The sequence below is a fragment of the Phyllobates terribilis genome, unplaced genomic scaffold (assembly GCF_046119375.1).
Source record: "Phyllobates terribilis strain yellow unplaced genomic scaffold, ASM4611937v1 Scaffold_11__3_contigs__length_659146591, whole genome shotgun sequence".
NCBI classification, from domain to species: domain Eukaryota; kingdom Metazoa; phylum Chordata; class Amphibia; order Anura; family Dendrobatidae; genus Phyllobates; species Phyllobates terribilis.
Window position 1 is genome coordinate 545,332,056 of NW_027362771.1, and position 12,528 is coordinate 545,344,583.

At 42.4% G+C, this 12,528-nt stretch overlaps 1 protein-coding gene across 4 annotated transcripts in view; it reads right to left on the reverse strand.

Moving 5' to 3' along the window:
* Positions 1–12,528, reverse strand: part of DDHD2 (DDHD domain containing 2) — an 84,221-nt gene that overhangs the window by 29,765 nt on the left and 41,928 nt on the right. For all 4 annotated transcript variants that reach the window (XM_073653934.1, XM_073653936.1, XM_073653938.1 and 1 more), the window contains 6 exons: positions 12,006–12,095; positions 11,775–11,916; positions 10,221–10,429; positions 1,183–1,253; positions 396–518; positions 181–276 (listed from right to left, as the gene is read on the reverse strand). In XM_073653934.1, the coding sequence (XP_073510035.1) occupies positions 181–276; positions 396–518; positions 1,183–1,253; positions 10,221–10,429; positions 11,775–11,916; positions 12,006–12,095 (731 nt within the window). The remainder of the gene's footprint in view (positions 1–180; positions 277–395; positions 519–1,182; positions 1,254–10,220; positions 10,430–11,774; positions 11,917–12,005; positions 12,096–12,528) is intronic.

Sequence of the window (12,528 nt, forward strand, 5' to 3'; positions counted from 1 at the left end):
AGGAAGTAAATAAAGATTAATTCTTTGGTTTTCATTTATCTCATTTATCAAGTGTCCGAGATTGAAATTAAGATACAAGATCAAAAGATCATACTCAAAAGTATGGAATCCGGTAACATGGAAGTCAACATAAGAAAAAGATGAAAAAAAAAAGCCCAAGAAAACGCTGAAAATATTCACCTGAAGATGTCTTCTGTCTTTTATATAGTGGACAATTTTTTTCCTTGGTCCCAAAGGAATCCCCATATTCTCAAAGTCTTGCTCAGAGCACAAACCCTATAGATACATGGGGCAAAAATAGAAGCAGTAAGACCACCTCTACGGAGCCGCACCTTTCAAAAGGGACAGTAACATCATGGCTTGAACCTAGGAACAGCAAGAAGGGTCAGACTCACCAAAGTGTCTATGTCTATCTTCTCTCGCTCAAACACATCAGTGAACTCCACCAGCTCCAGCTCATTCATGACGTCTCTCAGCGTCCACTTGTTTGCCTGATATTCCGATTTCAGTACGGAAGTCTGCACAAAAAAAGAGAAATATTCACATTTAGGGTGTCCCAATGTATAGGAACACCCATACCCCCAGATCATCACCAATAACAATAGCGGCAAAAACGTACTTCTGTAGTGAACAAAACTTGATAAAGTCCTACAAAAAGTAGGGTACAAAAAGTAGGGTCTCAAGCCGAAGTGGTGGCCTCAAGCCGAAAAGGCGGCCTGTGCCAACGTAAAAGGTTCAGCGGCTTTTAAATGCAGTTAGAAATAAGGTGTAAATTGACTGCTGATGGTTAATGGCAGTGCAGGCGTGCAATAATGCATGTCCAATTCACACGTCCCATTCCACCGGCCACGAGAGTCATGAATCGACTGGTACATCCTATTACGTCAGACATGACAGTGATCTGTGGGCACTGAAGGGGGATGGGAGGACCGCCTCTTACTAGCCAGCACCGGCGGCTTTCCTATTGATTAGCCGATCTGGAGCGATATCAGACCGGTTAATCAAAAAAAAAGGAGCCACCAATGCCGACAGGTAAGAGCCGGTACTCCGGCTCCAGTGCGGCAACCACAGACCACCGTTATGTCCGATGGATCGAGAAAAATCGATTCATGAGGTGTGCCTCTGGCAGGAGCAAAGAAAAGACTAAAGCACTGGAAATTAGGAGATAGTGGTCTAGGTTACCTTTGTCTTGAGAGGAACATTTCCTTCGGGATCCACTTGGTTAGTGAGCAGATCAAACAGAATCAGAGATCCTATAGAGGAGACAGTAGTACGGTGTCACAATGGGCATCAACCAGTCTTTCCAGAGATCATATTCCAGCAATGAGTTTTGTTCACTTGATTATTTTGCCTCTCAAAAAACAGCCCATTATATTGATAAAGGACCATGTAGGTCTGAAACATGTTGCCTGGGAGCACAGTGGATATTTTTCTGCCTTTTTCATTTTTGTGCTGTTTTGTTCAACCATTTTTTGTGCCTTTTTATACGACTGGATCAATAAAGCGATTCTTTTAAGAAGATGCGAGTGCCGGCTATTGTTTGGACTGTTGCTATTACTGGAGTATTTTGCCGTGCACCTGGAGAGGTGAGCCGATTGCTCCTTTTTCACAATCCCATTATATTGTGGCTACAATAGGATAAAAACCAGGAAAAAAAAAAAACATGAAAAAGGGTCCTAACAAATACGTTGTATTACTTTTCATATGTATAGAGTCCAGAGCTGCATTCACAATCCTGCTGGCTGTCACTGGAAACAGTTAAGCATGTGATTAGACACCCCTGAACTTCTGGAATACATAGGACAGTTAGTTTTTCCTACATCCGCTTACTGTAGAGTGCATGATATAAAGATGGCACCTCCAAGACAGCAAATCAGCAAAGATAGCCTGAAATGAATTCTGGGAGATTTCAGCTCTGAGGCTTTCAAAATTGTAAATCTGCTTTAACCTCTTCCCGCATATGGACATAACTGTACATCCAAATTGTAAGCGATTTCCCGTATAGTGTTACATGTGAGGGATGGCATGGGTACAGGAGTTGTGCCATTGATGTCCACACCAGACGCTGGTTATATACACAGCTGCGCTCCCGCTGAGTGTGCTGGGATTGGACCTGCACTCCCAGCACTTTAACCCCTCCGATCCCAGCACTTTAACCCCTCCAATGATGCTGTCAATAATGAGAGGGGCTTGTGAGGAGGATGACTGCACCTTTTGTCAGAAGACCACCAGCACCCCCGCAGCACATGATAACGGCATACCACTGACAGGTTTGATAATACAATGTAGTACGGTGTACTTTAAATGCAATCCAAGGCTACAAGGTCTAAGTCCACTTGCGAAATATATATATATATTTTGGGGGGGAACAAAATAACACCCCGCAAGACGACACAGATTTGGCATCGCTGCTTGAGTAACGACCATACTATAAAATTACATTATTTTTCTTCCAGTACAGTGAATGCTGTTAAAAAACTATATGTATGAAAACAATGCCATGAATTTTGTTTTTTGTTAATCTTGGCTGAAAAAATAAATAAAAATTGATCGAAAAAAAATGAGTCCTTCTATCCTTCCAGTAGACGGGCATGGCGTCAGGAGATGGAACAGGATCCTTGATGTTAACAACTGGCTGAGACGATGGTGCAGACAACAAGGATTTGGATTCCTGGACCACGGTGTGAATTACCTCTATAACGGACTCCTTGCCAGAGACGGACTACACCTCAACAAACCCGGGAAACACACATTCGCCAGGAGACTCGCAACACTCATCAGGAGGGCGTTAAAATAGAAGAAGAGGGGATGGGAAGAAAAACGCCGGACACGAACATGAAACCAGAGAACATACTAATGAAAGATATGAAGTGCGACAAAGAAGGTCCAAGACAAGATACTTGGAAGGGAGGTAAGAAAATTTCTAATACAATCCACAGGGAGAAAATTGGAACAAAACAAAATCGTGTAAACTGCGTGCTAGCAAATGCCAGGAGCCTGACAAACAAGATGGATGAACTGGAAGCAGAAATATCTACAGGTAACTATGACATAGTGGGAATAACCGAGACATGGTTGGATGAAAGCTATGACTGGGCAGTTAACTTACAGGGTTACAGTCTGTTTAGAAGGGATCGAAGAAATCGGAAAGGGGCTGGAGTCTGTCTATATGTAAAGACGTGTCTAAAGCCTACAATACGGGAGGATGTATGGGAGGGAAATGAGGAGGTCGAGTCCTTATGGGTGGAGATACATGGGGCAAAAAACAATAATAAAATTATCATAGGAGTCTGTTATAAACCACCAAATATAGCAGAAGCCACGGAAAGTCTATTAATGAGACAAATAGACGAAGTAGCAAAAAATAACGAGGTGATTATTATGGGGGACTTCAACTACCCTGATATAGACTGGGAAACTGAAAGCTGTAGATCTCAGAAAGGAAACAGGTTTCTGTCAATTATCAAAGACAATTATTTGTCACAACTTGTGCGGGAACCAACTAGAGGGACGGCCCTTTTAGACTTAATATTAACTAACAGGCCAGACAGAATAACTGAGGTGCAGGTCGGGGGGCACCTGGGAAATAGTGACCACAACATTATACAATTCCACATGTGCTTCAGTAGGTGCCCAGCAAGGGAGGCACAAAAACACTGAACTTCAGGAGGGCAAAGTTTGATCAGCTAAGAGATGCCCTTCACCTTATAGACTGGGATAGTATCTTCAGTAATAGGAGCACGGATAGAAAATGGGAAATTTTCAAAACAGTCCTACATAGTCACTGTAGAAGGTACATACCTTATGGGAATAAAAGGGCTAGGAATAGGAGGAAGCCAATGTGGCTAAATAAGGAAGCCAAGAGGGCAATGAAAAACAAAAAAAGGGCTTTCGCTAAACTTAAACAAGAAGGCAGCGAGGAAGCGCTAATATCTTATAGGGAAAAAAACAAAATCTGTAAGAAACAAATAAGAATAGCAAAAGAGGAGACAGAGAGACTAATTGCCAAGGAAAGTAAAACGAATCCCAAACTGTTCTTTAACTATATAAACAGTAAAACGATTAAAACTGATGGCGTTGGCCCATTGAAAAATAACCTGGGTAAAATCATAGAGGGCAATGAGGGTAAAGCAAACCTACTCAATAGCTTCTTCTCCACTGTTTTCACAAAAGAAAACAATTTATCGGAGGAAATGCAGAGTGATAAAGTAAACCCTCCGCTAAATATCACCCACCTAACCCAGGAGGAAGTTCAGAAACGCCTAAATAATATCAAAATAGACAAGTCACCAGGCCCAGATGGCATACACCCCGGGTACTAAAAGAATTAAGTAATGTGATAGACAGACCACTGTATCTTATATTCAAGCACTCTTTATGGACAGGGACTGCCCCACTAGACTGGCGCCAAGCAAATGTGGTACCAATATTCAAAAAGGGGTCTAAAAGTGACCCTGGGAACTACAGACCAGTCAGCTTAACGTCTGTTGTGGGTAAATTGTTTGAAGGATTTCTTAGAGATGCTATTGTAGAATATCTTAATGATAATAACTGTCTAACTCCATATCAACATGGATTCATGAGGGATCGCTCCTGCCAAACAAACCTGATCGCCTTCTACGAGGAGGTGAGCTCACAGCTGGACCGGGGAGAGTCAGTGGATGTTGTATACCTTGACTTCTCCAAAGCGTTTGATACCGTGCCACACAAAAGGTGGTATATAAAATGAGAATGCTTGGTCTGGGGGATAATGTGTGCAAGTGGGTAAATAGCTGGCTGAGTGATAGAAAGCAGAGGGTGATTATCAATGGAGTAAGCTCAGGGTGTGTCAGGGTTACTAGCGGGGGGCCTCAAGGGTCTGTCTTGGGCCCTATATTATTTAATATATTTATTAATGATCTAGTGGAAGGGTTGCATAGTAAAATAGCAATATTTGCAGATGATACTAAACTTTGTAAAGTAGTTAATACAGATGAGGATAGGGCACAGCTACAGGAGGATTTAGATAAATTGGGGAGTTGGGCCAAAACATGGCAAATGGGGTTCAATGCCGATAAATGTAAGGTCATGCACATGGGAAAGAAAAACAGCAGTCACCCATACATATTAAATGGGAAACCGTTGGGGAAATCTGACATGGAGAAGGACCTGGGCGTCTTGGTTAACAGCAAATTAAATTGGAGTGCCCAGTGTCAGGCAGCAGCTGCGAAGGCAAATAGAGTCATGGCATGCATCAGAAGAGGAATAGGGGCATATGATGAGAACATTGTTCTTCCTCTGTATAAAGCGCTGGTAAGGCCGCACTTAGAATATTGTGCACAGTTCTGGGCTCCGGTGCTCAGGAAAGACATATTGGAGCTAGAGAGGGTACAAAGGAGGGCGACTAAGGTAATAAAGGGAATGGAGGGACTAGAATACCCAGAGAGGTTGTCAAAATTAGGCCTATTTACGTTGGAAAAGAGAAGGCTTAGGGGAGACCTCATAAACATGTATAAATACATCAGGGGGCAGTACAGAGATCTCTCCCATGACCTGTTTATACCAAGGATGGTGACAAAGACGAGGGGGCACACTATGCGTCTGGAGGAAAGGAGGTTCCTGCACCAGCATAGAAGGGGATTCTTTACGGTCAGAGCCGTGAGACTCTGGAACTCTCTGGGAGAGGAAGTGGTGATGTCCAACTCACTTAATGAGTTCAAGAGAGGCCTGGACGCCTTTCTTGAGAACAATAAAATTACATCTTATGCTTAGTGATAGATTAAATCCCTGGATTAATTAACTGACTGCCAGATTGGAGTCGGGAAGTGAATTTTTCCTCAATGATGTATATTGGCCTATACCGCATGGGTTTTTTTGCCTTCCCCTGGATCAACGCTGCGGAATAGCTGCAGTGCACAAGAAATAGGCTGAACTGGATGGACGCTTGTCTTTTTTCAGTCTTATAAACTATGTAAACTATTCCAAAATAGCACCAATAAAAACTACAGGTCGTTACACAACAAAAACAAGCCCTTCTACAGCTCTGTAGAGAGAAAAATGAAAAGGTTAGGGCTATTACAATATGAAGATAAGCACCACTCCAGCATTTTGTTTTGCTTTTTTTTATTGCAGAGCAGGAGTGGTGCTTCTAATCTACGTTCCTTGCCCCTAGTCTCATACTTAGCAGCTGCCATCTTCACCTCCTGTCGCCGCTGCTCCAGTCGGTCTCCAGCAGTTTGTGACCTGCCAGATTGCTCCAGTGCTTGCTAGAGCGAGACAGGGGTCACTTTTCAATGCAAGTCTATGAGAGCCGCATTCTGGGTCTCGTAGACTTCCATTGAGAGTTTGCGGCTGTTACCCTCTGACATCTGGCCAGTCAGAAGTTGAGGTCACAAGATGATGGAACGGGACTGGAGCGGCGCCAATAAAAAAAAGGTGAAGACGGTGGCGGGTAAGTATAAGACTACGGTCAAGGACCTTAGATTAGAAGCACTGAAAAACAAAATGAAGTGATGCTTTAAGTGATTTTTCTTGTGAAAAAGTAGCAAAAAAACAAACATATAAATATATATATTATATTTATTGTACAGGCCAAAAGTTTGGACACACCTTCTCATTTAAAGATTTTTCTGTATTTTCATGACTATGAAAATTGTACATTCACACTGAAGGCATCAAAACTATGAATTAACACATGTGGAATTATATACTTAACAAAAAAGTGTGAAACAACTGAAAATATGTCTTATATTCTAGGTTCTTCAAAGTAGCCACCTTTTGCTTTGATGACTGCTTTGGACACGGCAATTATACCCAATGGTGAATCGTGTATAGAAAAAAAAATTATAGAGTTTATAAAAAGTGATCAAAAGGTCACCCCAATGAAAACTACAGCTTGTCACACACAAAAATAAGTTCACATACATCTTCACTGACGGAAAAAAACTAAAAAACTAAAAAGAAAAAAAACTTATGTCTCAGAATATGGTGATCCAAAAGAAAATTATTTATTTTTTTTAAAGTTTATTAATTTGTATAAAAGAAATTAAAAAAATGCAATTTGGCATTGCCATAATCTTGCTGACCCACAGAATAAAAGTTAACGCTTTATTTGTGCAGAATGGTGAAAAAAGTAAAATACAAAAAAATAATAAAAATAAAGTAAGTGGCAGAATTGCTGTTTTGTTTGTATAACTTTTTATGGAAGGAATTCAAAGTTGGTTAGTAAGTTATATGCGCCCCAGAATGATGGCCCAGACCAACACAGCCTTTATGTGACTACGCTGCTGGGAAAAATAAATAAAAGTCATGGCTACTGGAATGTGACAATGGAGAAAAGTGAAATAAAAAAAAAAAAGATCTGTCATAAAGGGGAAAGCAGGCTGTGACACATATGGGTTAAATGTCACCCGAGGAGGAAAAAAAAAGCAAGAAAGCTGATGAAATGTCAGGAGACATCACATGTAACGGTGATTTCCTGAACCAGATTACATATAAGTCACTAAACGGGCAAAGATCAACACGAGCCGACTGCAGAATTATATGGTCGTGCCAGGTACAAGATTCAGAAGCCGATATAGAGGCTCCACCTAGAAGGCCACATGACGGGCTTCATCCCCATACACAAAGAAATGAGCCGGACTATAAGCTGGTATATGTGCAAGTGTAAGCGCACGTTCACACTGCGGACGTTTCACAGACAATATCAGTGGGGCGCTGTCCTGCTCTGCCCTTATTCACATTGCTGTATAATACATGATAAGGGTTTAATACTAGAGACAGGTTAGGACCGAACTGATGGGGTCAACTTGTCGCGGTGGGATGGCTCGTATGCTTTTTTTGATCAAAATAGTGTCAACTAAGTATCCTATGTTATTTACATGTACTATTACTATTTATTTGCTGTAGGGTATTTACTCATTTTGGGGGGTTTTTTCTTGGGTTTTATACCCATACACAAGCACTGAAGAAAACAGAACTGTGCCACTGCTCCCTATGTGCAGGTATTGTAGAAACAGCGCCACTCTTTTCCATTGACTGTCTGTTACAGCAGCTCAACCATATTCTAGTGACTATGTGCAATACCAGACTCGGCCAAAGGACACGAATGGCACGATTTCTAAAAAAGTTCTAAAAATAAATAAATTAAAAAAATAATAATTTTCACAATCGCAGAAAATCCCTTTAACTTATTTCTACTCAACAACATACTATTACGTCATGGAGTGGGCTCAGAGGCAGATGCCAGATGTGTTACACAGCCAACATCTGAGCAGCTAGGTCGGGATCCCCGCTGTTTAACCATTTATATGTCGCTGCTCATCTCTGACAGCGGCATTTACCGTATTTTTTAGACTATAAGACGCACTTTTTTCCTCCAAAATTTTGGAGGAAAGTGGGGGGTGCGTCTTATAGTCCGATGTACATAAATATTGTGGCTGTGGGTGGTGGGGGATGTGGGGGAAGCGACAGCGGCTGAGTAGCAGGGCACAGGAGGCAGCAGCCGCCTGCTGCAGCCTACACTGTGCCCGCTACTAAAGAAAATGAATACTCACTGCTCCCCTCGCTCATTTCTTAATAAGCGGCACACTGTGTCTGCAGTATGTACGGCACCCTTCACCCCTGTATGTATGGCTCCCTCATCCCGGTATGTATGGCACCCTTCATCCCTGTATGTATGGCCCCCCTCATCCTGGTATGCTTGGCACTCCCTGATCCCCGTCACGCTGCACAGAAAAAAAATAAACAATCATACTCACCTGCTCTCTCCTCCAGCGCTGTGTCCAGCTCTATGCTGGAATAATCACTGCTCCCCACACCGTGACTGCGTGCGTTGGGAGCAGTGACCATTCATTCTCCCTAATAGCACGCACACTGTACCCGCAGCGCGGCTCCTGCTGTGCTCGGCGGTCAGCGTGCCCGCTATTAAAGTCCGTGAATATTCACCACTCCCATGGGCGGAGTGATGGAGGAGAGAGGAGGTGAGTATGATTGTTCATTTTTTTTCTGTGCAGCGTGACGGGGTTCAGGGGGTGCCCAGCATACCAGGATGAGGGGACCATACATACAGGGATGAAAGGTGCCATACATACCAGGAAGAGGGATGAGGGGGGGGCATACATACAGGGATGAGGGGTGCCATACATACCAGGAAGAGGGATGAGGGGGGGCATACATACAGGGATGAGGGGTGCCATACATACAGGCATGAGGGGTGCCATACATACAGGGATGAAGGGGGCCATACATACAGGGATGAAGGGGGCCATACATACCAGGAAGAGGGATGAGGGGTGCCATGCATACCAGGATGGGGGATTGGGGTGCCATGCATACCAGGAAGGAGGGGGCCATATATACCAGGATGGGGGATATTAACAGAATTGGGGGACATTACCCCTATAAAACAGTGTCAGCAGCAGACCCCCATTCCCCTTAACAGTGCATCATGACCACATTTTTTGCTTACATTTTTTTCCTATTGTTCTCCTCTAAAACCTATGTGCGTCTTCTGGTCCGGTGCGTCTTAATAGCCCGAAAAATACAGTAAATGGTTGCGAATGGCTATTGGAGCTTGCTGCTGTTTAACCACTTCAGAGAGAAGTCATGCGATCCTGGTCACACTGCTTATCCAGTGCCAATCGGCCACCCATAATAAGAGACTGTGACTTGCATTATACACTGCAATGTATCAAATGATTGCAGGTGAGAACTTAAATAAAAAAAAGTGTAAAATTTATGAAAAAAAATAAAAAGTATTTAAAAATATATAATAAAAAATAATTTACAAAATATATCAAATTTGAGAAAAAAAAAGTACGAGCCCTCATGTGGCTATGTCGATAGAAAAATATATATAAAAAAAAAAGTTATGACTCTCGGAAGAAGGGGAGAAAAAAAAACCAAAATAACACAAAAGCAAAACTGGGCTGAATCCTTGAGGGTTAATGCCTAGAATACCACTTTTTTTCTTTTTTGCATTTTCACAAGATGGTTATTGTATTACTACTGTATGCAGGAAATGTCCTAGGTCTCTTGATCCACTGTAACATTAAAGGGGTTTTCCCAAGAAAAAAGTTAATTTTAAAGTTTATTATTATTCCAAGATCTATTGGTTAAAAATCAACTTTTGTTTGAGGGTAAATCCCTTTAAGGGCCACTTTACTAGAATTTTTATGGCATAATATGTGGCCCATGTAGGATAAGAACCTCGGGTGACAGGTTACCCTCTCTCCACCTACCAAGACTGTGTCCTGTGACTGAGATTCGCCCTTTGAATTCGGGGTTCCTCTCCAAGAACAGGCGGTAGATGCGATTCATCTCCCCACACACGGTGTTCGCGATGGTCTGGCAGTACGTCGGGCTGTTGTAGAAGAACAGGTCCAGTATGGTCTCGTTGGTGAACTGCCGGAGGCGGCTGATGCTGGGCAGCGTGATCCTCTCGATGTCACTAGGGAGAATTTTTAGAAGTAAACTTAAAGGGGTTGTGCCACCATAAAGAATACATTTAAACAAGCAGAAAACGTGGAAATTATTTTTTTTTGTAATTTACAGTTATTATGTTACATGGTTGAAAAGGGGTTAATACATTGGGGACATTATATCTTTCATCTGATTGATCAAATAAAAGTTCCCTTACTCCCATCTCAAAGATCCTATCCCTATATGTAGTAGGTGTAATAATGATATTAGCAAATACCTCCAGTTAGAAATCTAGCATAGTTTTTCTGATTAGCTATGTCACTTACCCCATGTGCAGGGCATGGCAGTAGCTTCGGAATCCATGGTTACGACTACTCATATAGTGACAGTTATTTAGCAGTTAGATATCCATGGTTACGACCACTAAGCTGCAATGCCCTGCACACAGGGTAAGCGACATAGTGAATCAGAAGAACATTTTTAATTGGAGGTATTTGGTAGCATTATTATTACACCTACTACATATTGGGATAGGATCTTGGAAATAAGAATACCCCTTTAAAACCAGGAAATAAAATAATTGCGCGTAACTGGGCTGCAGAGAAAAATTTGCGAAAACGACATCACATCCAGCTCTTTAGCGAATGCACCGTGTAGATTTCCACCTATGCCGCCTCCCTCCTAAAGAGTCATATAAACCTTTTCCCTTTTTGGGCTAAATGCAAAAGGAAAGTAGCCTAAGTAGTAGTAAACACAGATGTAGCACAGGTTCCCTTGACTCTGATAACACATTGCTGAGATATCAGGGCACAGAAAAATAAAATAGAGGAGTAATTTGACATCGAACTTGACATCGGTGAATTTATTGTGCAATGTTAAAGGAGCATTCCCATAGCCAAGATCCTATCCCAATATGTAGTAGGTGTAGTAATGATAATATTAACAAATACCTTCAATTAGAAATGAAGAATAGTTCTTCAGATTAGCTATGTTGCTTACCCCATGTGCAGGGCATTGCAGTAGCTTAGCTATCCATGGTTATGACCACTCATATAGTGACATGGTCATAACCATGGATACCTAAGCTACTGCAATGCCCTACACATGGGGTAAGTGAATCTGAAGAACTATACTACATTTCTAATTGGAGGTATTTGCTAATATTATTATTATTACACCTACTACATATTAGTATAAGAGCTTGGAGATAGTAATACGGCTTTAAGTTATCTTAATCCTTTTAAGTGAGATAATCTTCTGTGACAAGTTATCAAGATGATGCGTTGCGAGTCATGGTAACCTTTGCCACGTCTGTATACCGTCCTCTTCAAAGTCACGTCAGTGGTGTCCATGCAGTGTGGCAGAGCACGTACTTGTCGACACCAGTGGCGTCAGCGTGCAGAGCGCTGTGCCAGTCCACGGGGAGAAATTCTACCCGTCCAATCCGTTCTTCTTCCAAGGATTTCTTAAAGTGCGCGTGCAGCAGACTCAGAGACACAAGTCGGAAATCATTTACTGAGAAAAGGAAAAAAAAAAAAAACCAATGAGGTCAGGTACATGACGGCCAGTGATGGAGAGGGTGATCCATACGTGACAGCACATACCACACTGCACGATACTTCGAAACTGCAAGTCACAGGCAGGGCCGATGCCATGAACCATGAAGACCAAGTGATCAATCTGGGGTGGCTCGCCTAAAACAAAGTGAATTGGGGCTTAGTCATCTGGAAGAGAGGGGGGGTGGATAAAGCTGCCGAATTCATCGTCTGGACACAGAGCTGGGATACGGAGTGATCAGACAGTCACACTTTTGAGAAGTCATTAACGAGTAAGAAAATAAAAGCATCAAGACATAATCATCATCCCATTACCCTTAATCCATGAAATTTGAGTTGATATATCAGTCCGATAATCCAGCACTTAAAAGATCTGCTGTCCTTGCTAACAGGCTGCAGCGGTAACATCACGTGACCACTGCAGTCAATCCCTGAGCTCAGCAGCCAGTGCCATGTATGTCGGCAGAGCCGCTGAGCACGGTGATTAGCTGCAGCGGTCATGTACACAGTAGTTGTCACTTCACCATTGCAAGACTGGGAACATCGCTGAAAGTGAGTAATGCCAAGTTCA